Source organism: Megascapheus bottae, chromosome 25 (genome assembly GCF_031878675.1).
Source record: "Megascapheus bottae isolate mThoBot1 chromosome 25, mThoBot2.hap1, whole genome shotgun sequence".
Classification (NCBI taxonomy): domain Eukaryota; kingdom Metazoa; phylum Chordata; class Mammalia; order Rodentia; family Geomyidae; genus Megascapheus; species Megascapheus bottae.
The window spans coordinates 8,698,564-8,725,108 of NC_143533.1; the positions used below are offsets into that span (position 1 = coordinate 8,698,564).

General features: G+C 45.8%; 1 protein-coding gene across 5 annotated transcripts; it reads right to left on the bottom strand.

Annotated features, from left to right (window-relative positions):
* Positions 1–948: 948 nt before the first annotated feature.
* On the bottom strand, positions 949–25,240 carry Slc24a1 (solute carrier family 24 member 1). Of its 5 annotated transcripts, XM_090358171.1 has the most exons (10): positions 23,384–25,240; positions 19,281–19,331; positions 18,034–18,142; positions 13,063–13,146; positions 11,819–11,910; positions 8,693–8,905; positions 8,066–8,437; positions 7,025–7,114; positions 5,405–5,571; positions 949–3,271 (listed from the first exon to the last, which is right to left on the bottom strand). In XM_090358171.1, the coding sequence occupies exons 1-10, from the start codon at positions 25,238–25,240 to the stop codon at positions 3,022–3,024; spliced, it is 3,285 nt and encodes a 1,094-aa protein (XP_090214297.1). In that variant the 3' UTR covers positions 949–3,021. The 5 variants fall into 5 exon arrangements, with proteins under 5 accessions (XP_090214297.1, XP_090214298.1, XP_090214299.1 ...); XM_090358172.1 differs by lacking the exon at positions 19,281–19,331; XM_090358173.1 differs by lacking the exon at positions 7,025–7,114.
* Positions 25,241–26,545: the final 1,305 nt, after the last annotated feature.

The following is a 26,545-nucleotide window of genomic DNA, read 5'->3' on the forward strand; positions in this document are numbered from 1 at the left end:
TATGCTACCTTCCTCCTGTGACCTCAAGGAAAACACATTTGCTGGTTACATTATTTTTGTTTATATAGAAGCTATATATGAGTCAGCATAAAAAATATCTGATCTCAAAAGTCTGTGTAGAGCTGGGAGCCAGTGCCTCCCACCTGTAATCCTAACTACTTAGAAAGTTGAGATCTGAGGATCACAGTTTGAAGCCAACCTATGAGACTCTTTATCTCCATTAACCACTCAAAAACTGGAATGAAGCTGTGGCTCAAAGTGGCACTAGTCAAGCAAAAAAAAAAAAAGAGCTCGGGGACAGTGCCCAGGCTCTGAGTTCAAGCCCTACAACCGACAAAAAAAAAAAGTCTGTATGCATGTACTGTTGTTCTTAAATGGCAACAGACTTTTGAAATTGTCTTCCACCATTCCTGTTCCTTTGAATGCCTCCATCCCTTTGTATTTAATGATTTCCTTTCCAGATATAGTAGTATGGTTTTTAAAACATTACTTTGGAGCACACTGACTGGGGAAAGGTGTTTTGTGAACATTAAGTCACTCTTGTAGCATTTTAATCATTACCAATGCTTCACTACTCCATTCCTCCTTCAGTCTCATGGGCATGTCAGGCCGTGGCCTGTTGGTGAGGAAATGATGTCTGTAAAACCAGTTGGAATTGCCTGCCCACAGCAGACGCATGCTCACATTTTTGGTACTAAATCATTTACAGGCATTGTTCACGACTATTCTCAGGCCATGGTAGATGGGGGCCCTACAGAGTAGCAGCATCCAGAATAAGAATGATTAAGATTATAGAATTAAGACATAGTATCATACCCCTGGTCACTCTTCTTTTTGAGTCCTCTGACCAAGTGACCCCAAAATAGGGATAAGCACAACCATGTTTGCAAAAGAAAATACCACTGGAATCACAGTTTTATTGAACTTTAATAAGAATTACTTCCACAAATAATCTTGAACTAGTGAGGCAACTGATTAAATAAACCAGATTACCTGAGAAGATGGAGTTCCTTGAATAGCATAGCTCTAAACACCAAAATCTTCACCTCTTCCCTGCTTAGTGAATTATTCCTCACGTTTGTGAATAGAGCTATATTTGCCATTGTAATCTGCAGATAGAACCTAAGTTCCTTGTGCTTTGAAGCCAGGAATGTAAAACTTTTATTTCTAATGTATAACTTAACTTGATACTAGCATAAGTAAAAGCAACCAGTGAAAGTCCTCATAAAATGTTTTACCACAGCTTTTTTAATATAAATGTCCTGGGCTGTGGGTGTTACTCATCTGATAGAACACTTGCTTAAACATAACTCAGCCCCTCGGTTCCATCCTCGGTACCATTTTTTTAAGTTGTTGTTTTTTTTTTTCACACAGAAGTAGCATATTGTCACTGGGCTAAGCATTTCTAGAATTTCTTCTTTGTAAATTCATGTAATATCCATTTAGCAACCATATAGGGAACCAATTGTGTGTTATAATCTATTAGGGCAACAGAAAAACAGCATTGCCATTTGAGTCACTATTCATTTGTTTATTGTGCTGGTTTAGGGGCTTGAACTTAGGGCCTGGGCACTGTCCCTGAGGTATTTTGTTGTTGCTGCCGCTACAGGCTAGCAGTCATCACTTCAACCCATCTCCTCTTTCAGCTCTTTTGGTGATTAAGAGAGAAGGGCCACATGGACTTTTGTGCCCAGGCTGGTTCTGAACGATGATCCTTAGATTTCCGCCTCCTAGGTAGCTAGAAATCTCTTACTTTATAAGCCAGGCTTCATTCTTTTGACTTTGGATTTTTTAAAATCATGTTCCTTTTCACTCACTAAGGACAGGTGTCCATGCAGGTGGGGCAGAGACAGATAGCTTTATGATTATGTCCAGTCTCTCTAGGAAGCCACTGCTAAGAAGCAGCACAGACTAGTAAGTACATGTTTGTTTTGTTTTGTGGGTCATGGGGTTTGAACTCTGGGCCTGGGCACTGTCCCTGAGCTTTTCAGCTCAAGGCTACTGACCTATCACTGGAGCCACAGCCTCACTTCCTGCTTTCTAGTAGTTAATTGGAGATAAGAGTCTCGGGCTGGCTTTGAACCAAGATCCTCAGATCTCAGCTTCCTGAGTAGCTAGAATTACAGGCGTGAACCACTGCGCCTGGCATAAGTATGTATTTGTAAGTACATATATGTACTTAGTTTTCTCTCATCTCCACTCCTTCCAATTCAAGGCAAATGACACACTTTAATTTCTCATGCTGCCTACTGTTTTAATTCTACTTTCCAGTAATAAAAAAAAAAGCTAATATCTTCCCTCTAAGCTAGAAAATAGTAGTCATACATTTTACTGGACTACGGTATAGAAAAATTGATTCCTGATAAAAGGTTTTCCTTTAGACTTAACTCCTTAAACCTCATTAACTGAGCCTACAGTGATTGCAGACCTAACAGAACTTAATCTTTGACCAGAGTTTTACAAAGCACGTTGCCACATGCACTTGAAGAAAGGCCAGGAGAAAGAGAGAGAGATGGATCTTTGGACCAGTGACTCTTCAGGAAAGACCAAGAAACTGTGAGCAGAGGAGCTTGTCTCGTTTCTGATATGCTGTCCCAACCCACACCCACCCCACTTAACTGGCTACAGGGGTTCTTCTGTCTGCATTTGACAGGTGACTGCCTGAGTCAGCATAAGAACCTTACTGTGTCTAAATATGGATCCTAGGGGGGAGGGGATTGGGGGAAGTTGGCTGGTATTGGAACTTGAACTCAGGGCCTCTTAGTTGGCTGGATTGCTTACTCCTGGCCCTCTACCACTTGAGTCACATCTCCAGTCTAAAGGTGGGAATACTAATCCACAGTGAGCTTCCAGTGTCTCCAAGGAGAAGGCTGGGTCCTAGATCACATTCACCGCAGAGGGTCCAGCCTACTCAGTTCAATCTCTGGATGCCATTTATTTGTGCATTTCATGTAACAAGAGGAACAATCACTTCTGCTGTGGTTTTCTCCTCACTGTTTCTCGTGAGCATCAGTGTCTGGCTCAGACAGATACAGGACAGGATATGATTCTGTCTTCTAGCAGCACGCTGATTATCAGGAATACAAAGTAAAGAAGGAACATGGTGAAGCCCAGGATCTTGTTCATTCTCCACTTGCACAATGCAATCGACGAGATCACAAACAGGAGCATGAGAAAAAGCAAAACGATGGCACAAAACAGGCCATTGCTGCTGACTGGAACCGGCTGTAAGCCATTGATAAGAGAGAAAAGCAGCCAGGGAACAGGCAAGCTGCAAGGTTAAAGAAAAAACAATATGAGGATTTGTAATGCTTCTAAGAACCTCACATACTTAATTAGTATGTTCTGCTTAAAAAGCGTCTTTTACACACACACACACTATAAAGTAGTAGAGAAACTGTTAGGCCCATTTCACATGTGAGAAAATAAAAGGTTCAGGGAAATGAAATGATTAGCCCAACAACTAATCTTTGGGAGAACCTAGATTAAAACTACTGTGAGTTTGCGCTTTATATTTTTTCTGCATGCTTAAGGACATTTTTGTGAGTAACCAGATCGGTCCATATGTGACTCTTACATAGAAATTTTTAGTACTTTAGTACTAAACTCCTTTATCCTTAAGATAAAATGTATTTAAATTCTTTAGTGATTAGGGCTCTCCTCTTCCCACCATCTGCCACTCTAATCCATTATGCATATCCACAAATTCAGAGAAGAAACCAATCCAGGATGTCCTCGAGGAAATGAATATGGCCCATGTGCTCTTCTCTGGCTGAGAGAGAGTTCAGGGAAAGGTGGGAAGATAGCTGAGCATTGGTGGCTCACACTTGTAATCCTAGCTATTCAGGAGACTGCGATCTTGAGAACCCTGGCTTAAAGTCAGCCAGAGCGGGGAAGTCTATGATACGTTTATCTCCAGTTGGCTGGAACAGGCTGTAATCCATTGTTAAGTACCAAAAAGCTGATAATGGAGCTGAGGCAGCCTTTTGCTCATTCCAAGTGCTGTTCAGAGCCTCTGAACCCAAATACAAAAGGGCAGGGGTATCAAAAATAGGGACTCCTGAATAGCTAGGATTGTATTCATAAAATGCTTTGTTAAAAGACAATTCCTGAAGGGTTTTTTGGTGTTTTTTTTTTGTTTTTTTTTGTCTTTTTTTGCCAGTCCTGGGCCTTGAACTCAGGGCCTGGGCACTGTCCTTGGACCTTCTCAAGGCTAGAGTTCTACCACTTGAACCACAGCACCATTTGGTTTTTCTCTATGGATGTGGTACCGAGGAATAAAACCCAGGTCTTCGTGCATGCTTGGCAAGCACTCTACCACTAGGCCAAATTCCCGGCCCTTAAATGACAATTCCTTTATAGGACTACTTAAAGATAATAAAATAGGGCCTCCATGTAGCTTAGAGAAAGCATTTATTTTATTTATTTATAAACTGCATTTTCCTCTTTATTTTATAGACACAGAATTCAAATTCTAGATTTCACCTTTAGAAAGTAATTTTTTAATTTTTATTTTCATAGTGATGTATAGTGAGGTTACAGTAGTGGATTTATTTATTGCCAGAGTCCTGGGGCTTGAACTCAGGGCCTATGCATTCTCCCTGAGCTTCTCTTACTCACGGCTAGCCCTCTACCACTTGAACCACAGCACCACTTCCAGCTTTTTGTTTTCTTTTTATGTGGTAATAAAAAATCAAACTCAGGGCTTCATGCATGCTAAGCAAACACTTTACCACTAAGCCACATTCCCAGCCCCTTGGGGGAAAAGCATTTAATATGCATACATCCCTGCCTTTCCTCCCCAACACCAGAAAGCAAACAGAAAAAGCAAAATGACTCTTTCTTGACCTCAGGTGCCTCCCACCTAGTATTTAATATATTGGGGGATGGAATGAAATGTATTTCACTTTGAGTTTCATTTGTAAATTCCAGTTAGCTACATTTGAGACCACCTCCTAGTTCTTCAGTCAGTATCTTAATTATGTTGTTCCACCTGGCACTAATGAATGTGGGGCAGATACTTTCTTAACCTTGGAGAAAGCAATAATATAATAAGGCCTTGGTGGCTCATGCCCATAATCCTAGCTACTCAGAAGATTGAGATCTGAGAATCCATGTTCAAGTTCAAATTTGTTTATTTCTTAAGTACTAAAAAAGATAGAAATGGAGCTGTGGCTCAATTGGTAGAGTCTTGAGCATCAAACCTCAGGGATAGTACCAGGCCTTAAGTTGAAGCCCCAGGACCAGCACACACACACACACACACACACACACACACACACCAATATAAATGTTCTTTTTTTGCATGTATAGTGAATGAAGAAGAAAATCAGCAAGCATGGCTAGGAGAATTGGATCCCAAGGAAGGAGAGAGAAAAGGAGGACAGAATCAATTGCCACTCACCCCACAGTGATATCAAATATGTTACTACCCACTGAGCTTGACACGGCCATATCTCCCAGACCTTTCCGAGCAACAATCACACTGGTGATGAGGTCAGGAATCGACGTCCCTGCTGCGAGGATTGTCAAACCCATGATCTCTTCAGAAATACCTATGGTTTCACCAACCTAGTAAATAGCAACAGTTAATGAAACACCATAGCAACAGGAGTTGAAAAAAAATACCTTTCAGTAGACAGCCCCAACCACATACTACCATAGCATGTGCAAACAGAATGCCTTCTGTGGATCTTAATACATGCTTGGGGCAAGGGAAAGAAACGGATGGCCACAGAGATGCCCCAGGCTTCAGGAAAATACGCAGTTCTGCTCTGTCCTTGTCATTTCTACTACACCATCTTCCAAGAACTGCCCTTCGAGAGATATGTTCATAGCCAGGCATTGATGACTCATGCCTGTAATCTGAACTACTTAGGAGATCTGTGGATCATGGTTCAAAGCCGGCCCAGGCAGGAAAGTCTGTGTCTCTTATCTGCAAATGACCACCAGAAAACCAGAAGTAGAGCTGTGACTCAAGTGATAAAGTGCCAACCTTGAGCAGAAAAGATCAGGGACAGTGACCAGGCCCCAAATTCAGGCCGAATTCAGAATCAGTACAAAAAAAAAAAAAAAGATAAGTTTATATCCACATTTTTTACTTGGAGAAACATCACCCCCTGCTGTGTGCCAGGAGCTAAGAGGCTACCGACAGAAATGAGAGCAAAAGATTTACAATTTCAGCTGTGTGTAAAGTGCAAGTCCAGGCAGAACAGAAAAGCCATACATGCTCAGATCCGGAGTAGCGTCAGCCCGTGAGGAACCTTCTGGATCATGCTACAGAGTAAATACCATATCAGACAAAGGCCACACTTTGAAAACACAATGCTTACACTACTAAAAGTCTACTTTGTGGTGTGGGTATGGGTGTGGCTGTGTGCACACGTGCCAGTCCCAGGACTTGAGCATGGCCTGAGCACTGTCCCTGAGCTTTTGTTCCCAACGCTAGCACTCTACCACAGCTCTGCTTTTTGGTGATTAAATGGAAATAAGAGTATCATGGCTGGGAATGTGGCTTCATGGTAGAGTGCTTGCCTAGCATGCATGAGGCCCTGGGTTCAATTCCTTGGTTGCACCTACACAAAATAAATAAATAAATAAATGAAATTAATGAAAGAGTATCATGGACTTTCCTACCCAAACTGGTTTCAAACTGGGATCCTGACTAGCTAGAATTATAGGCATGAGCCACTGGTTCATGAAGCCTTCTTGAACCAAAGGGGAAGCACAAATTTGCTTGATCTTTTTTTTTTCTGCCAGTCCTGGGGTATGAATTCAGGGTCCGAGCACTGTCCCTGATCTTTCTCAAGGCTAGCACTCTATCACTTGAGCCACAGTGCCACTTCCAGCTTCTTCTATGTGTGTGGTACTGAGGATTCGAACCCAGTGCTTCATGCATGCTAGGCAAACACTCTACCACTAGGCCACATTGCCACTCCCTTTGAGTTTTGATACTGCCTTGTACTGGAACTCCAGCTGATGCCTGACTGACCACTGCTGACCAGCTGACTCGGGCTGAACTCACCTGGTGAGCCCACCACACCATGAGGTAGGAGAACATGGCTATCCAAATGATGGATCCCAAGAAAGTGATGACAAAAAACTTCCTGGATTCCTGTTGGAAAGGATGAAAAGAAAGATTCAGTTGCAAAGGTGACTGCCTCTGAGGCAACTCCAGAATCAGCAGTGAGGTCTGGTGGAAGAGAGCTATGCAAGATCCCAATGGATGAATGGAGCTGAGATGCCCTGTCCAGTGAGCACATGAGGCAGATGGGTAAGAATGAGGTGGGGGGAAGCCTGGCCAGCAGGCAAGCTACAACCAGATTCATATGGGTTCTCGGCCTTTGAAAAGGTTTTTCAAAGACCCAACATATACCTATTTGGACCCAAAGTGTTGATTTGAATGGAGTGCATCATTCTGATTTTTCCTTTCAGAAAGGACTACTGGGGAGTAATTTAGAATGAGTTTATCAAGATATGCTGGTAGAGACCCTGGAATCTTTAACCTGAGAAGAGCTGTCCCATAGAAGAATCATTAGACATAGCTGGGCACCGGTAGCTCACATCTGTAACACTAGCTACTCAGGAGGCTGAGATCTGAGTATTGTAGTTCAACACCAGCCCAGGCAGGAAAGACCATGAGAATCTTATCTCCAATTAACCACCAGAAAACGAAATGGAGGGAGTGCCAGCCTTGAGTAAAAGAGCATGGGGACAATGCCGAGGCCTTGAGTTCAAGCTCCATTACAGATTAAAACAAGAATAATTGGACTTGATCACTCCATTGATCACCCTGAGGTTTCAGAATACCCTGGGGAAGGATGGAAAGGGTATTGTGGCATCATTCCCCAAATAAAAATAAAAACTACAGCAGGAATTCTGGATGGACTGGCTCACATTGCTTACCCGAGATGGGTCTTGGGCATGGTCCTTTCCCACCTTGTCACAGGGAGCCCTGTGCCAAGCTGAGTGTCCATCCCTAACCTGTCCTAGAGTGTGGGCCCGGGGTACCTAGATCCCCACAGCCTCCCCTTAAGAAGCCTGAGGGGCACGCGCATACACTCACCTCCCGGCGAACATCGGGCACCGTCAGCCACAGTGGAAACACAATGGGCAGGAGGAAGAGGTAAATGGCCTGCTTCTGCCGGCTTGCAGGCCATTCCAGGGACAGAGGCTCCTCATCTCTCTCCTCCTCGTCTTCATCCTCCTCCTCTTCCACCTCCTCGTCCTCTTCCTCCTCCTCCTCCTCTTCTTCACTCTCCCCTCCATCACTTCCCCCTTCGCCATCTGCACCTTTCTCCTCCCCACCTGTGGCTTCACCTTGATTCTCAGCCTCAATTCCCTGGATTTCGGGTTCACCTTCACTTCTTATTTTACCTTCGCTTGCTTGGATTTCTCCTTCATGTTCATCTCCGTGTGCATCTCCTTTTTCTCCTGCCTCAGTTTTCCTTTCATGTTCATGTCCATCCTTTCCTGCTTCAGTTTCCACTTTGTGTTCATCTCCTCTTCCCTCAGTTTCCCCTTTGGGTTCATCTCCTCTGGCCTCATTTTCCCCATCCTGTTTATCTCCTGCCTTAGTTTCCCCATCCTGTTTATCTCCTGCCTCAGTTTCCCCATCATGTTCATCTCCTGCCTCAGTTTCCCCATCATGTTCATCTCCTGCCTCAGTTTCCCCATCATGTTCATCTCCTGCCTCGGTTTCTCCTTCAGGTTCATCTCCATTTCCTTTTGCCTCAGTTTCCCCTTCAGGCTCATCTCCTCCTGCCTCAAGCTTATCGCCTCCTGCTTCAGTTTCTTCTTCTGGTTGAATTTCACCTCTACTTTTCTCTTCAGTTTCACCTTCACCAAAAGTTCCATCCTCTTCGCCTGTCATTTCTTCTTTGCTCTCAGCAACAGCCACATCTTCCTACAATCAAAAGTCCACAGATGAATGTGTGGTGACTGTTCTGCTGGTTTCCCTTCCCAGTTTCTCCCCCACCAACCCTCTGATTGCTGTTCTAAGAATGTTATCAGAACACTTAACTATTCCAGGGAGAAAACTAGCTGGTGGCTCCGTTTTGATTTGGTCCTTTGGGGGAGTAGGAAACTCTTACCACCTGCTTCTGCCATCTTTAACAACTGTGTGTGGTATAAAATCCATTTTTATATCAAAGCTCCTCCAGCCATCCTGTATCTGTTCATTCTTTGAGACCACATAGAACATGCCTAATTATTCCTCCGCAGGACAGCTCTTCTCTGATTAAAGACCCTGAGGTCCTCTTGCCATTCTAGAGACTTTATCTTGATAAACTAAATAGCCATAACCCCAGGGGATAGCCAGAACTAACCATAGACCATACATAAGACTCTTACCTCCCTTTCTAAGACCATATGCTTCCATTCACGTTGCCTACAGAACATAGGCATGAATGAATAGCATCATATTCTTTGCTGATCACAATACATTGCTGAGCCTACTAAAACTCCTAAATTGTGATGTGTATAAAGTTGCGATGATGGTACCTATTTATTGTATTTTTTATGTGCCAGGCATCATGGCGAGTAGAATAATAATAATAGCACTTAGTATATATATATATATATATATATATATATATATATATATATATATATATATCATGTCCTCTCCTTATAGATGGAGAAACAAACAAAAAGTTGAATAACTTGCCATGGTCCATTGTTTTTAAATTATAAATTTGGAGTTTCAGTATGTATAGTCCAATTCTCAGCCTCTTAACTACCATGCCACCTGCTTTGCAAATGCTAAAACTGAGACCTCTGGCTCTCCAAATCAGTAGCCCAGGAGAACTTAGTAGAAATACCAATTCCCTCCAGGCATCAGTGGTTCATACCTATCATCCTAGCTACTCAGGAGGATGAGACTTGAAGATCATGGCTCATAGCCAGCCTGATCAGGGAAGTCCATGAGATTAGCTCCAATGAACTACCAAAAAGCCAGAAATAGTGCTGTGGCTCAAAGTGGCAGAGTGTGAGCTTTGAGCACAAAAGCTCAAGGACAGTGCCCAGGCTTGAGTTTAAGCCCTGGGACAGGCACACACACACACCAAAAAAAAAAAAAACAAACAAACAACCAATTCCCTGCCTTTACATGTACCATTAGGATCTCTGGGATTGAGACTCAATCAGCAGTACTGAGATGCTCACAAGTGTTCCCAGTACATTCATACGCAAACCAGTGTTGGGAACCTCAGAGCTGTCTCCTCCACACTATTGATTCTGAGTGTCTTCAGATTAGCTCTCAGCTAACCTATAATACGCTAGTCCCACTGTCCGTTGTGCGGTGAGTGAGCTGGCCTGTGTGCTATGGAGAAAACATGTCCTCTGTAACAAATGTCATGGTAACTGGCAACCCCCAAAACATGTTGTGATTCCCAACCCTGCTGTATATTAAAAACAACCTAGATGCTTTTAAAACCATTGACTTACCCAAGGTCAATGACCAATGACTCAAGGACCTACCCCAGATATTCTGATTTCATTCATAAATGGGGAAGGGGGTGGCTGGTTTTATTTAGCTTTTGCAGACCTTTGATGAGCCTGTGCTTTGAACTGGGTGTGGTAAGAAAGATTTGGTTCTGAAGTTATTCCTGCTTCTTTGCACCCCCACCCCTGCCCCCACCTAGAGGGGATAAGAGTCCATTGAAATCACAACTATCTGACTAAGCAACGGTCCAGTCCCACACTGGGATTCCAGATACCTCTCTGTTCTTACCCCATCTTTTCTTGGGCTGGCTGTAATGGACCTATGCAGGATGTTCAGGGTATCCTGAAGACCCCTAACACTGCCTGACTGTAGGAGGGAGATGTTTAAAAGCTTCTGGGCATTGACTAGGAAAACAAATCAAAGACTGGGGTTGAAACTTGCAAACGGAATGTTTATTTTCTGTGGCAATTTGGCACATCAGGGAAGCTTTGAGACAAAGGAGGCATTTACACCAGGCCTGGAGAGGGTGCTAAGTATCTAAAGATGGAGACGAAGGTGTTGTAGGAAATCATGTAAGCAAGGCCTGGAGGGAAAAGAGCTTGGGAGATACAGAGTTTGATCTGACTGGAGCACAATGGGAGAAGAGGCTGTAAAGCTAGTGCCATCTTGAGATCAGAAGACCCCGTGGGTGAGGCAGGCTCCTGGCCAGTGCAGCTGCAAATCAAGAGCCTAGAAGGTTCAAAGGCCTTTGCTCAATAGCCATCCCACCATACTTCAAGCAGGCCTCACCTTGTCCCACCATCCTCTAGTTTCAGTACCAACAACTCTGACATGTTCACAAGGTGTTTCCATGTCATTTGTCACACTGAGAGGTAAGGTAAATATCCTGGTTCCAGGAGGTTGGCATTGGTTCAGGTGATTCCAGAGAAAGGCCTTTCAGGATTATATTATTATTTTATTATTTATTTACTTTTTTATTTATTTATTTTTCCAGTCCGGGGCCTTGAACTCAGGGCCTGAGCACTGTCCTTGGGATTTCTCAACGCTAATGCTCTACCACTTGAGCCACAGTACTACTTCCAGCCTTTGTGTATAGTAATGAGGAATCCAGTGTAAGTCTTCCTGCATGCTAGGCAAGCACTCTACCTCTAGACCAAACTCCCAGCCCCAAATGGGATTTTTTTTTTTTTAATGGAGCTTGAACTCTGGGCCTAGGCTCTGTTCCTGAGTTCAAGGCTAGTGCTGTATCACTTGAGCCACGGTGCCCACTTCCTCCTTTTGGCCTTTAAGAGAGGAAGTAATTCTGGGGCCAGAAAGTCCTTTCCTGGGTCTTCTAAGTCCCTCCAGCTTGTGCAGAGCTAGCTGGGAGCCTACCTGACTGTTAAGATCTTCCTCCTGATCTCCCTTGACGTCTGGAACAGGGGCTGGAGTGACGGTGACAGCAGGGAGCTCGGCTGGCTCCTCCTCTTTAAAGGACAAACATGAGTTAGGTCAGAAGAGTAGAGCAGGCTCTAAGAGCAACTGGCAGAGATGCAAGTGTGAAAGGCTACAGGGCTGCTGAGTTTTTGAAGGCCTGTTTTCCTACCCTCTTGTGAAACTTGTTCTTGTCCTTTTCCCTGATAGGATATCCAGGAAGTGGCCACCTTTGCTCCCCCATATCCACAGGCATTTCCTGGGCATGATAACCAAGGATGCTGTGAGCGATTTGTGAACTAGAGCAGAGATCAGACTCATCTCCCAAGCAGTCAGGGTCTGGTTCTTTGGAAAGGATCCTGAGCAGGGGTTTGGGTAAGTTACCTGATCTCTTTAAATCTTTTTCCTTGTTTATGAGACAAGAGCAATTACTAGTATTCTCCCTCCCTCTGGGGTTTGCTGAGTGGATCAGGCAGGTCTGGTGTGCAGAGCCCATAAGGAAATAGCTGTCCCTATCCCCTACTCCTAGCTACTGGACTTGTGTGTCACCATACATCGAATGGCCTTTACCCGGCCACACTGTCCTTGTGCAGAAGACAAGTCTAATGGAGTCTCATTTGGGAGGCAGTGTAGCAAACAAAAACAAGTGAGAGATAAACAACCTGCTGGCCTCTCCTTGTCTGCCCCATCTAAGGAGGAGGCAGAGGAAATGATAGAGGCAACTCACAGGTGGCAGCCATGTCCAAAACAACATCCTAGGATGAGCACTGGTGGCTTTTACCTATAATTCTAGCTACTCAGGAAGCTGAGAGCTGAGGATTGTGGTTCAAAGCCATCCTGTGCAGGAAAGTCTGTGGTACTCTTCTCTCCTATTAACTACCCAGCTGCCAGAAATGGAACTGTGGCTCAAGTGGTAGCCTCAAGTACAAAAGGCTGAGGGATAGCACCCAGACCCTTAGTCCAAAGCCTAGAACCAACACCAAAAATTAAATAAATAAATAAATATAAAGAGAAAATAAATTTAAGAAAGAAAAAAAGCATCCTAGAAGCAAGAGGCTAAAATGAAACCGTATACAGAGCAACCTTAACTCATCACTCTATCTGACTGGTTCAGATTGGCCAAAAGGTGTGCTCAGTCTCGGGCCTGTGCTGGCTGCAGATGGGAGTTGGCAGAAGAGAACCCACTTGTGTGGCCATTCTCTCACCTTCTGGTTTGCATTCTGCCTTGGCCTGGGGCTGGGCTCTGGCCTCCTGATTCAAGCTCTCCTGCTTGTCCTTAGAGGCTTGGGCTGTGAAGGAGAAAGGAAATACATCTCATCTGGGATGACTGTATTCTCCCTGCCATGCCCTTTCAGTGACAACCAGGGGAAGTGGAGGGAAAGGTTGGCCCATGGGTAACTTCCAGTTTCTGATCTTAATAGGCATCTTCATGGCCCCTACCCTGTCACTATGAGCTGGGCAAGTCACTTTTCTTCCCAAAGCCTCTTTCCTCTCTGGTAAAATGACTTGGTTGAATTCAGGAACAACAAATAGGATTTGTTCCTTCATGAGCTCACATGATGGCTGTTTGAATCTTAGATTCAAGATTCTGATACAAGCTTAGTAAAAACAAACAAACACTACTAGGATTGATTGGTAATGTCTGCAATGGACAGGGAATGGAGAAATGATGATAGAGAAATCGATTGTGGCCACTCTAGGACTGGATGATCTGCAGGGATGGCTGCAGCTCACTGTTTATGTATGGACTAGAAGTCAGGGCCGTGTCATTCTGTACATGCTGCTTCACTGGGTCTGGTGGTAGCATTCCTGAGCCCTCCCTCCCAGGAGAGTGGCACAGCAAAGCTCTTGGTCCTAGCCCTTCTGATTCCAGACACCGAGAGTCCAGCCAGGGCCTCTCTCCACATCCCAGTGCACTGGAGTGCTTTGCTGGAGACCCTCAGAGCACCATGAACCGAACAGCTGCTCTGATCCTAGGCAAGGGAAACCCAGAAGGCACCTGTCTTCTGCTGTGACTGTGCCAGGCTATATGAATATGATTTTTAGGCAGGAGAGGGAGAAAGGAGCTGAGCAGCAGGCAGGGAAAAAGCAAAGTTACCGATGGAAAACCAGATGTCACCTCAGGATATCAGACTAGCTCTGCCCTGTAGGTACCAGGTCATTTGAGAAGACCAGGTTGCCTCTCTAAGCTTTCTACAAACCAACCATGTAACACAGTCAGAATATCCCTAGGGTCCATAAGACAAAGTGGAAGTGCTTAATTACTACAGAACCCCATCAGTACTGTCACTTAGCATGCTACTGCTTTATAGCACAGTTGTGGATTCAGCTCAGTGACACTATTCATTTATAAAATCTTCCAGAGCTACATGCCAGTGGCTCATGCCTGTAATCCTAGCCACTCAGGAGCTTGAGTTATGAGGATTATGGTTTGAAACCAGCCCGGACCCATCTGATTCTGATCTCCTATTAAACAGCTAACAACCAAAAATGGTAGAGCACCACCCTTGAGCAAATAAATAAATAAACAAACAAGCAAAACATTCCAGAGCTGTCGATAAAGTATATAAATTTGCACATGGCTCTGTTGTAAACAGTGCCTGGGAACCTAGAAATCACCGTAGCAACAGCAGTGTTGTCATATGACCTACGTCACATCACATGGCAATGATGGTGACTTGACAACAAGTAGTGAGGAACAGCAGTCCTGCCCAGGAAACAGCTCTGCAGATGGTGTGAATTACAGGGGACCTGATCACCTCTTCATACCACAGACTTTGAGGAACCTGAGGATGTGTAGTCCGGAAAGGTGGGAAGATCAAAGCCTCTGTCTGGATCCAGGATGAGATTCAGGAAATAAAACATGTCTGGAATTTCCCTCTCTACACCTATCTCCCACACTCAGCTGCATCCGCATCTCTTGTAATGGAGAGGCACCTCCTGTGGGAACCTGTGGTCCCCCAAGGTGGTCGCTGATGCCAAAGCACATCCTTCTGGAGGTGTCAGGAAGCTTGGCATGCCAGCGTCGCCTTCATCTGAACAACCCCAGGACCCCCTGGGCATTGGTCAAGCACCCCAGTCTTCCATTGAGCCCTGTGTGGCTGATGTTGAAAGCAAGCGTCCCTGAACATCTGCTCACTGTTGGCTGGAGAGAAGGGGAAAGAAAGAACAAATCTTTCTTTGTCTCATATCCCTGATTATACACCCTAGCCTCTCGTATCCTGTGCCACCAAGGAAAGCAGATGAGCTTTGGGGTATCCCTGAAACAGGTACCCTGCTTTCTCAATCATCTGAGTGAGATCACTGAGAGATATGGGACTCTCTGGGTGCTTATGCCTGTAATCCTATGCTACTCAGGAAGCTAAGAGCTACAATCAAGGTTCAAAGCCAGCCTACCCACAAAAAGTCAGTAAGACTCTGATCTCCAATTAAATACCAAAAAGCCAGAAATGGAGCTGTGGCTCAGGTGGTAGAGCACTAATCTTGAACACAGAAAACTCAGGGTCCAGGACCAGCACCCAAAATAATAATAATAATAAAATAATGATAATACCATTAATAATAATGATTTTAAAAAGATATGCGGTACCCTGGATAGGTAAAGCTCCTGCACAGGGAGAGAGAAGAGATTCCAGATGACAGAAAATGTCTCTTCTACCCATCAACATGGTAGAGAGAGTTGGAACATATGCAAAGTATGGAAACATCTGGATGGACATCTGGAAGCAATCTATGGAAACAAACACCCAGAGAGTCCTGGGAATAAAGGCCTGTGAGGTCCCAGCTCCTCCTGGACCAGGCTAGGCTCTCTGAGCAGACTACATTCCAGAACACATCAGCAGGCATTCACCTTGGGGGTGTGGCCTAATCTGCCACACCCCACTGTGTGCCTGGCACCCTGGCCTTGCCAGGAGTGACAACACTTGGGCTCCCATGACACTGATTTCCTCACATCCCCCTCTCCACCACCACTACCAATGGCTGGATTATCTCCTTAGTTCCAATCTCCTCTGACCTCTGTCTGGCCTGAGCATCACATAATCCTGTTAAGACAAGTAGGCCAGCTGACAGCTGTGGTCACAGAAATGGCCTGGGGAGGGAGCCCTGAAGTCCTGGTCAGGAGAAGGTCATTGTCATCAGGAACTGGTTTTGTGGTTCCTTCCTTCCCTGGGCCCAGCCCAGCTTTAGCATGTCTTCTAAAGCTCCCCTTAGGAATCTCTAAGGAAAATGTTATCAACCCATCTTGGATAGTGCTTTTGTCATTGTACAACCAGTATAATGATTTCCAACATCTGATACCTAATGTTGAATCTGAGGAGGAAACTCTGGGCCTAAGAATGTGTGTGTGTGTGTGTGTGTGTGTGTGTGTGTGTGTGTGCGTGTGTGTGTGTCCTGAAGCTTCAACTCAGGGCCTGGGCACTGTCCTTGAGTTTCTTTTGCTCAAAGCTAGCATTCTACCACTTTAAGCCACTGCTCCACTTCCAGTTTTCTGGTAGTTAATTGGAAATAAGCGCCGCATGGACTTTCCTGCCCAAGCTGGCTTTGAACCGAGATCCTCGGGTCTTAGCCTCCTGAGTAGCAAGGATGACAGGCATGAGCCATCAATACTGGGCACCTGAGGATGTTTTAAGCCCCTAAAATATGTCCCGGAACCAGAAATGACCATCAGAGCGCTCCCTGGGGATCGGGTGCTCCCTGAGGCTCTTTTGCATCAGCTTCAGCTTGGTCTTCAGCTCTCTTGCCTAATTAATTGCACAATAACACCTTGGCATTTGCTCAAAGGCAAATGGCCTCCTACTACTTGAGTTCGGTTCTAAACCAGTGCTCCAAAGAAAGGGGGAGGTCAAGGAGAGTTGAAGAGACACCAAGAGGGCCTGACAAGTATGTTGGGAACTCTCTGAGAAAGGGCGACTGGGGGCCCGGGAGGCAGGATTCGGTAAGGTGGGTGGTGAGCCACTCAGCTGCCATCATTTGTCAAGTACAATGCCAGCCCCACTGCACTTCAGACACTGCCCTCACCATTGCCCTTCCCGTCAGAGGTCATGGCAGTTGCTGTGGTGTCTTGTGGGCTTCCTGGCTGGGAGTAGGACGACTGGTTTCCTAGGACTTCAAAGTAAAAGGCAATGCCATTCAAAGCTTTTGGACTATAGGGCCTTCGAGGAGTCATTCTCAGATGTACCCCCCAGGGGCTAGGAATGTGGCTTAGTGGTAGAGTACTTGCCTAGCATGCATGAAGTATGCTTCTTCAGTACTACAAACAGAAAAAGCCAGATGTGGCGTTGTGGCTCAAGTGGTAAGAGTGTTAGCCTTGAGCAAAAGAAGTTCAAGGATAGTGTTCGGGCCCTGAGTTCAAGCCCCAGCACTGAAGAAAAAAAAAAAAAAGATACCCTCTCGTCAGTCTGGGCCAGGCTGGAACCTTCAGTGGGACTCAGACTGAATCCCAGCCCAGGCCAGAAAAGAGAACATAGGTATATTCATAACTGATACCCTTCATGTCACAGAGGGGGACACTGAGCAGGAAAACAGTGAGATGTCGTCCTTTGGCCTTCTTATGAGGGGCTTTGACCTTTTGGGGGGGGTAGGTCATGGGGGTTGAATTTGGCCTTGGCACTGTCCCTGAGCTCTTCAGCTCAAGGCTACCAAACTACCCTTCACCCAAGCCCCACTTCCTGTATTCTAGAGGTTAATTGGACATAAGAGTCTCAGGTCCTTTTGTGCCTGGGCTGGCTTTGAACCTTGATCCTCAGATCTCAGTCTCCAGAGTAGCTAGGATAACAGATCCTAGACACCCTGCCCAGCCTTTTTTTTTCTTTTCTTTTTAAAAATTTTCATCATCGGGCTTGAACTCAGGGCCTGGGCACAGTCCCTGAACTTTTGTGCTGAAGGCTAACACTCTACCACTTTGAGCCACAGCTCCACTTCTGGTTCTAAACAAAAGTCTCACAGACTTTCCTTCCCAGGCTGGCTTCGAACTTCCCTCCTCAAATCTTGGCCTCTTGAGCAGTTAGGATTACAGGTGTGAGCCACTAACACCCAACAGAGTGTCCGACTCCTGCCCTCACTCTTCTGCCATCTGCCTCCTCCCCCCCCCCCCGCCCCCGCCCATCTCCACCCTGCCGCAGGTGCCGGGTCTTCTCTGGTGACTGGAGGAAGGAGTGGGCAGGGGCCTTGCTTACCTTCCCCCAGGGGGTCCAGGCTGTGGATCATGAGGTGGAAGATGGTGCTGCGGATGATGCTGTTGTGCAGAGAGGCTGAGCTGCTCCCTCGGGTCAGCATGGACGGGAGCTGAGCAAGGGGAGAGCCGTACATGCCTCAGTGGGCCCCTGTCCAAGCCAGAGGAGCCACACCCACTCGAGGGCCTTGCTAATCTGCCTCCTTCCCAAAGAGAGCCTGGGTGGAAGCACTGGGAGCCTTCACCTCAAACCAGGAGGCTCTACCTTAATTAAACTTTGGACTTGCCAGCAAGGAAGTGCATGCTTCTAGAAACACAACCTAACTCCCTTACAGGGAGACCACTGGATACAGAAACAGCCCTTTCCTGGTTCATAGACTGATTGTGTTTTATCATCATCCTAAGGCTTATAAGTCCTAGCTAGAAAAGGAAAAACAAAAGCAAAAACCTCAAAGCCTCTGCTTGACTCTGATGTCAAGCAGGGGGTCAGATTAGCACTCAGATCTAAGGATTTTCTGTTCAGTGTTATTTTTCTCTCCTATGCTCAGAGGCCGTCACGGGGACACACACCTGGACTGTGCCTAGATGTGATGCACAGTTATTCATTGTGAATCAATTACCATCTGATTCAGGCCACTGCACCCTTCTATCCCTCTCCATTTGGCCTCTCCTGCCATCTAGTGTCTATGTCTGGTACTTCACAACAGGCCTAGAGAAATCCTAGAATTTTTCTAGGATTCCACACCCTTCCTTTCCTTTCAAAACCCCTCACAATACTTTCCACATCCCACAAGCCAAAGACACAGTAAAGTCACAGTCTCGGACTTGCATTCCTTCACTGCTCAACCTATTTTTCTCTTACTTCTGGAACATTCTAAAGTTGAAGTCTCTGGTAATTTTTATTTTTTGTTTTGTTTGGATCATTAGCCGTGCAACATTGAAGCTGGAAACCAGGACTTGTGTGTCTACAAATGTCTCCAAGGCCAAAGATCTCACAGCAAACTCCAGGTAAAACAAGCTTGTGACCCTCCCTGCTCCATACCTCCTAGGCCTACTGGGCTGGGGGTAGAAAGGGATGAGGCCTTGACAAGGCAATCCTTCCTTCCTGCCTCACCCTGGCAGCTCCCGAAAGTTTCCTAGGCCTGAGTACCACCAAGTTGCACCAGAATCTGGGCTACAGTGCTCAGGGTGTGCAGCTGAACCCTGAGACCCTGCCTTGTTCCTATTGGGCAGATTCTGTACAACACCCACCTTTAGCTTCCTGTTGTCTTGCTGTTGTTCAGTGACCACTCCATCGCTGGGCTGCAAACAAGAATCACAGGAAGTCAGGAGTCAAGAAATGCCAGGAGGAGATATTCAATACTTTCTCCCTACCTACTTCTTTCTGGAAAAAACTGTACTCAGTGATAACTGGATGTGTGCCCCCTTCCCTTCCCTAGAAACCTTACTCCTCACACCTCAGTCTCCCCTTCATTGTTACCTTTCACCTACGTATGATTCTCTTTTATTAATTTTTAATTTTTTTTCTTTATTAATTTTTTTTGCCAGTCCCGGGGCTAGAACTCTGGGCCTAGGCATTGTCCTTGGGCTTTCTCTCAAGGCTAGCACTCTACCGTTTGAGCCACTTCTGGCTTTTTTTTCTGTGTATGTCGTACCAAGGAATCGAACCCAGGACTTTGCACATGGTAGGTGAGCACTCTACCACTAGGCCACACTCCCAGCTCATGATTCTTTTTTTAGAGGTGCTACCCCTCTGTCTATGTGAGTGTGTGTGTGTGTGTGTGTGTGTGTGTGCGCGCGCGCGCGCGCACGCACGCGCGCGTGCACGTGCGCATGCGCACATGTGCTCAAGGCTAGTGCTCTACCACTTGAGCCATATCTCTAATTCTGGCTTTTTAATGGTTAATTGAAAGTAAGAGCTTCCTGTGCAGGCTGGCTTTGCACCACAATCCTCAGCTCTCAGCCTCCTGAGTATTACAAGCATGAGTCATCAGCACCTGCCCCTATTCTTTCCTTTTCTTGCATGGATTCAGTAAATATCTGTTAAATGAATGAAGCCCTGAGTTTTACAGTTAATCAATTCTAATTCCTCTTCCCCTCTTCTGTCAATTTCCCACCGCTAAAAAGACCTCTCTTTTCCTGTTTAGCCAGTCCTATCCATTTTTCAGAAACTCTTGGGCGAATCCCTATGTAAAGTTTTCCCCAATAACCCCTTCGCTCCCACCCCCTCATTCCATTCACCATAATTTCTCACAAAACTCTGGACGGCAACAATGGGCACCTTTACAATGCTAAAAGCTGGCTGTGTGGCGGGATCAGGGCTGTCTGGGATGTGGGGTACAGTAGCAGGATAGCCCTGTGCAAGGCAAGATGAAAAAACATGAAGGCCTATAACACTTATCATCTGGGCCACTAGCCTGCCATTTTGCATTCCAGGCACTTAAACTATACACGATTTGTCAACTCAGTTAGGTCCACTATTTTGATTGACGTGTGTGTGTGTGTGTGAGTGTGTGTGTGTGTGTGTGTGTGTTTAATCATGTAGCAAACTTACAATCTCATCTCTTTTCCTATGGCATAGTGCCTTGTATACCCACAGTAGGCACTCAAAAAGGTGAGCTAGATGAGTAAATATTTCGGAATGGCCTCCAGAATCATCTTGATGCATCAGGGTCACTAACTGTTACCCTGTTATCTACACTTCCCTATTACTTCCCTTACCTTCCCAAACTCTGTTGTCCCAACCAAAGGTGGGCTTACCTATTCTCTCTTCTCCATTCAGCTCAGAAAATATAGAAAATAGCACCTGATCTAGAACCTTCCACCTACCCATCGTTCTTCCAGTTCCTATTTACTGAACATGTCATGCTGATGGCTTTAAGAAAAAATATGCTTAAGATATAGATTCTATGTCCAGAAAGAAATGGAGACAAATACAATATACAGAGACAAAAATAAAATGTGGGCCTGGGTGGGGGAGGAAAGGGGAGGCAGTAGTTCACGTTTATAATCCTAGCTACTCAGGAGGTTGAGATCTGAGGATCACAGTTCAAAGCCAGCTTGGGCATGAAAGTCTGTGAGACTCATCTCCACTTAACCATCAGAAAAAAAAGCAGTGCTGTGTTGCAGAGTTGGTAGAGCACTAGCCTGGAGCCAAAAAGCTCAGGGATAGTGCCAAGGCCTCAAGTTCATGACCCATGACCGGCAAAAAAAAAGGGACCCTAAAAAGCAGTAAGTAGAGCTGTGCTCATGTGGTAGGACATCAGCCTTGATCAGGGTAAAAGTTAAGAGATGGCACCCAGCCCTGAGTTCAAGGCCCAGTACAAACTCCCACCCCCCACACAAACACACCAAAAAAGGGGGGCAAAAGCGTATGATTGTTTAAGTTACCCAAATGCTATTGTGCTGGATCCTGCCAGAACTTAAATTACATATATATATATCACATATGTGTGTGTGTGTGAGCCGTCCAAAGGGTCACACTTGTCATCCTAACTATTCAGGAGGCTGAGATCTGAGGATTGTGGTTCAAAGCCAGTTCAAGCAGAAAAGTCCATGAGATTTTTTTTTTTCTTTGCTGGTTCTGGGGCTTGAACTCAGAGCGTGAGTTATACATATAACATTATCCTACAATGTAAAGACAGGACCTTTGGATGAGGAGTTGCACTCTGTCCTTTTCCCTAGAGGAAAGGATCTGTCTGCTATCACACAGTAAATTACAGGTAGAATCAGCCAGAGACCATGTTCTAGCTCTGGATTCTGTGCTCTGACCAGAAAACCACAGGATTTCCAAATCTCAAAAGAGAGTACACTTAATCTCTCTCGCCTCCCAGACCTGCTCCTGAGGATTTTTTCTTTTCCACCGTCCTGCCCACTCATCAAAATTGCTCTGGATTAAGTAGCTAAGTCCTTGTGCTCCTTGCACATGAACATTTACCCCACCAGTGACATTCCGAGCCAACCTGGGCCCAAATTCACCCTTTAGAAGAAGAGAAATGGGGTCTCCATCTCTACAGCACCTTTACTTTCAAAGAACAAAATACTTTGGGATTTCCAGAGGTCACTTTCCCAATTTAATTTTATCCTGCAGATTATTGCATCAGCCAATGAATTTATCAGGAAATCCCATCCAGAGAGAAATTCCTGGTATCAAATCAACACAAAGAGAGATCTCTGTCCCCACAGCTGGCTTTTCGGTGGGTAAGTAGAACTCTCTGCTTCTTTATTATTAAAAAAAATAAAATTCAAATTAAAAAGCTTTCTCTCTTTCCAATACCCATCCAAGCCAACACACACACACACACACACACACACACACATAAACACACACACACACACATAAACACACACACACTTATAATTTGAACAAATAGGATTAAATTAATTCGAACATACTGCCCTGAACTTTGAAACCCATGCACACAGAAGAGATTTTTTTTCTGCCTATTTTTTTCTCCTTGGACATTCTCTAAATCCTCAGTGAAATAATATTTCCCAGACCCTGTCAGGCCATCCTGGGTTTAGGACTAACCAAGACTATTTGCTATATGACCTGGAACAAATGTTGTGGTTGTTGTTAGATATTAGTATTTGAACTCAGGTGCTCTACCATTTGAGCCATGTCTCTAGCTTAAATTCTCTTGAGGCCTTAGTTTCCTCTCCTAAGAATGACTATCATAATAAAACCATTTTATAGAATGGTTAGGGGTTAAACCAAAGTCATAGTTACAAGTGCCCCCTGCAGGCTAATAAATTGCAAGGACACTTAGTGTGCCTATCTCTCCATTTCTGCACTTTGGTTTTTGTTTTTTTGTTCTGTTTTGTTTTTGCCAGTCCTGGTGCTTGAACTCAGGGCCTGAGCACTGTCCTTGAGCTTCTTTTTCTCAAGGCCTACCACTCTACCACTTGAGCCACTGTGCCACTTCTGGTTTTTTCTGTGTATGTGGTACTGAGGAATTGAACCCAGGGCTTCATGCATGTTAGGCAAGCACTCTACCACTAAGCCACATTCCAAGTCCCTATACTTTAGTGTTTGCTGTGTGTTGTTATTGTTTGTTTTTGTGCTGGTCCTGGAACTTGAACTGAGGGCCTGGGTACAGTACCTGAGCTTTTGTGCTCAAGACTACTGCTCTAGCCCTTGAGCCACCACTCTACTTCTGCCTTTTTGCTGGCCAATTGGAGATATGAGTCTCACAGACTTCTCTGCCTGGGCTGGCTTGGCACTTTGATTCTCAGATCTCAACCTTCTGAGTAGCTGGGATGACAGGCATGAGCCACAGTGCCTGGCCTCCCCCTTTGGTCTCTGGCTCCTCCCCTCCCGCCATCCTTTCACTAGAGACCCTAAGTCACCTTACCTTACTCAGGTCCCCCAAGGCCATGACCTTGGCCAAAGGCCTCCTGCCCAGCTGCTCTTTCACCCAGAGCTCAATCTGCTTGTTCCACTTCATCGTGAACACATAGAGGGCATAGGCCAGCAGCAGCAGCAGGCTCTCCCACCAGGCAATGAGACTATCCAGGAAGAAAACAATGAGCATGGACAGGTCCAGAATGTAAAAGGACACATCACGGAATAAGGGCCACCAGGTGAGGTTGAGAATCTCTCGAGAAAATAGGGCACAGGTGCCAATGACAAAAAGGATGTTGAACACAGCGGAGCCCACAATAGTCCCAATACCCACGTTGCTATGGGAAATGAAGACACCGATGAGCGAGGTGAAGAGCTCAGGAGCTGAGCCTCCAGCAGCCATGAACGTAGCACCCGCCACATCCTCAGAGATCTGGAGTTTGTCTGTGATAACACCCAGGGCTGGGACAAAATATTCATCGCATACAATAGCCAAGGCTACAAACACGTACATCATGCCAAAGATGTGCAGAGCCACCCAGCCTTGCTGCCGCTCCTCCACGCTAAACAGATCTGGGGGGTACTCTGCCTTGGGGTGAAGCTCTGGCCAACTGGGTAGCAGTACTGAGGGGCTAGGTGCTTCTGGGAGCCTGGGTATTATTAGACTTGGGGAGGGGGTGGTAGGCAGAGCGGGGGCTGGCTCTACAAACACACAGTGACTGACTTGAGTGGTCGGATTTGCTTTGACTTTGGGGGATCTTGGGATGCTGCGTGCCACGGAAGGGTGGCTGGTCAGTTCCCAAGTGGTGGCGGAGGGTGTTAAAATAGTGGGTACACTGGTCTTGGATGAGGGTTTCCTTGTATTCTGAGGAGCAGAAGATGCTTCGATTTTTGCTGGGATATTGCTTGTCATGGTCTTGAGAGTCACTGGTCCCTCAGAGCTAGCTGAGGGGGGGTCCAGGAGTGCCCCCTGGGGAGTTGTCCTGAAGTTATTCCCTGTGGCTCTCCAGAAATTGACTGGGTTGTTGTTACCTTCCAGCCTTCTGGAGCTGGTTAGGCTGTTGGTTTCCACACTACTCCTTGGAGAAGTTAAGGTGCTTGTTTCTACCACCTCAGTTGTCAAGGGGGTTGGGATGCTCAGCGCTATTCGCCTGGAAATAGGTGCAGGGGTGGCTTGCAGTATTGTCTTGGGAGAACTGGTCTCCAATATCTTCTTGGCTGTCCAAGATTCACTGTTTTGCCCTGTTGTCCTGGTCACCTGGTTCCTTTCCGTTGCCATGGATATGACAGGTACATAAGTATCAATGTCCCTAGAAGGCAATAGGGTGTATTTCTTCCCCTTTTCCCTGGCTTGGGTTAGGCTATCACTCTTCCTTTCTCCCTTGGGTGTTAGGGTGTAAAGTCTTCCCATTTGTCTGCTTGAAGATGGGGTGTCATGTGTTAGTACTCTAGTAGGTTTGGGTAGTGGGTTTTCCTTCACTTTCTCTGTGCGTGTGGCTCTTGGGCTGTCATGATTCTTTGGTGTTGGTGAAGTGATCTTGGTGGTTGTTCTGCCAGGTGTTGCTTCATCAGTGGCATCTGTGCTTTGGGGGGGTGCCAGTGTCTCCCCCTCCATTTCTGAGCTAGCTCTCACAGGATGATCGTCCATGACTGTCTCACCGTTGGGCAGGTCCCAGGTGGCCAATTGTATAGGCTGTTGGGAAGAGACTTCTGTCCACAGTGAGGAGAGGCCCTGGGGTCTCCTCAGGTGCTGATAGGTGGAGCCAATGATCAACATTCCCAACAGGAAGAGGAAACGACTCCAGTGAAGCCGTTTTGGCCGCCATAACCGCCTCTCCTGGGCCCCTATCCTGAGCACCTTCCCCATCATGGCCAAATATGTTTGGTTAAAGATGGCTGTTCATTCTGTCCTTGGAGAGATGGAGGATGATCTTGGTATTCACATGGGTAAGCAGAGAAAATGTCTCCATGAAGTCCAGCCAGGAGATAGCCACAGTTAGGAGAGTGTGAAGAACGTCTTGAGAAGGTATTGAATTAGAGGAGATCTGGATGCTACGATCTGGAAAGGGATGATGAGAGACATTTAGGAATATAAAAGTACCATGTAGGGAACTGGGCTTGGCAGTGGGCTGTACTTGCTACTGCTGGAGCAACCCATTCCTGTTCCCTGTTCCAGTAGGCTATGCCTACACTTAAGAAAAAGGGTACCTCAGAGTTTCCTTGCTGTGTCAGCTTGCCTGGGCTCCTGAGCCAAGTCCCATGTGCTCTGTGCTAGAAACCACAGGGAGTTCTCCCTGGACTCCCTTGTGAAATATCTTCCAGTAGGCCCCAGGTCCAAGCCTCCACTGCTGGCAGCTCCATCTCGCACAGCTGTCTCTAGGCCATAGATGTCAGCTTATCAAAGGCAATGAGTGGTGCCTTGAAACTGTAGAAGACAGGTAGCCATAAATGCCTCTGCCCCAAATCTGTGGTGAGGGGGGAGTGATGGGTTGCAGTAGGATGTGATAGGAAGATCCTGAGAGGGGTCTGGATTCCCAATTCTGCCGCCTACCAGCTGACCAGCTGTGGTGTGGCCAGACATAATGATGGTGCAAAGAACATCTCTGGAAGGACATCTGGGGAATGGAAACTGACGACCCAAAAGCTCTGAGATTAGGAAGACTGGCTTTACATGGTCTAGCCTCCTTGGTTGGTTCTTTTCATCACGTTAATGTTAACTCTCAAATTTAACTTTAATACTAGTATCCATATGGGCAGTAATAGTACTTAAATCATAGGTTATTCTGAAAGAATGTCACCTAATGTCTGTGAAGAGTCTTGGACAGTTATGCTAGTGTTACATGGGGGTTATTTTTATACAAGGATGCACAAGAGAAAAAAAATCACCAACCCTTAAAGCTCATCATATTAAAGTGGGCACCAGTGGCTCATGCCAACTATCTTAGTTACTCAGGAGGCTGAGATTAGAGAATCATGATTCAAAGCCAGCCTGGGCAGGAAAGTCTGTGAGATGAGATTCCTATCTCCAGTTAACCACCAAAAAGCCAGAAGTGGAGCTGTAGCTCAAAGTGGTAGAATGCTAGCTCAGGAACAGTGCACAGGCCCTGAGTTCAAGCCCTAGGACCAGCACACACACACACATATCCAAATCCTCGTGTTATAAAGGAAATTG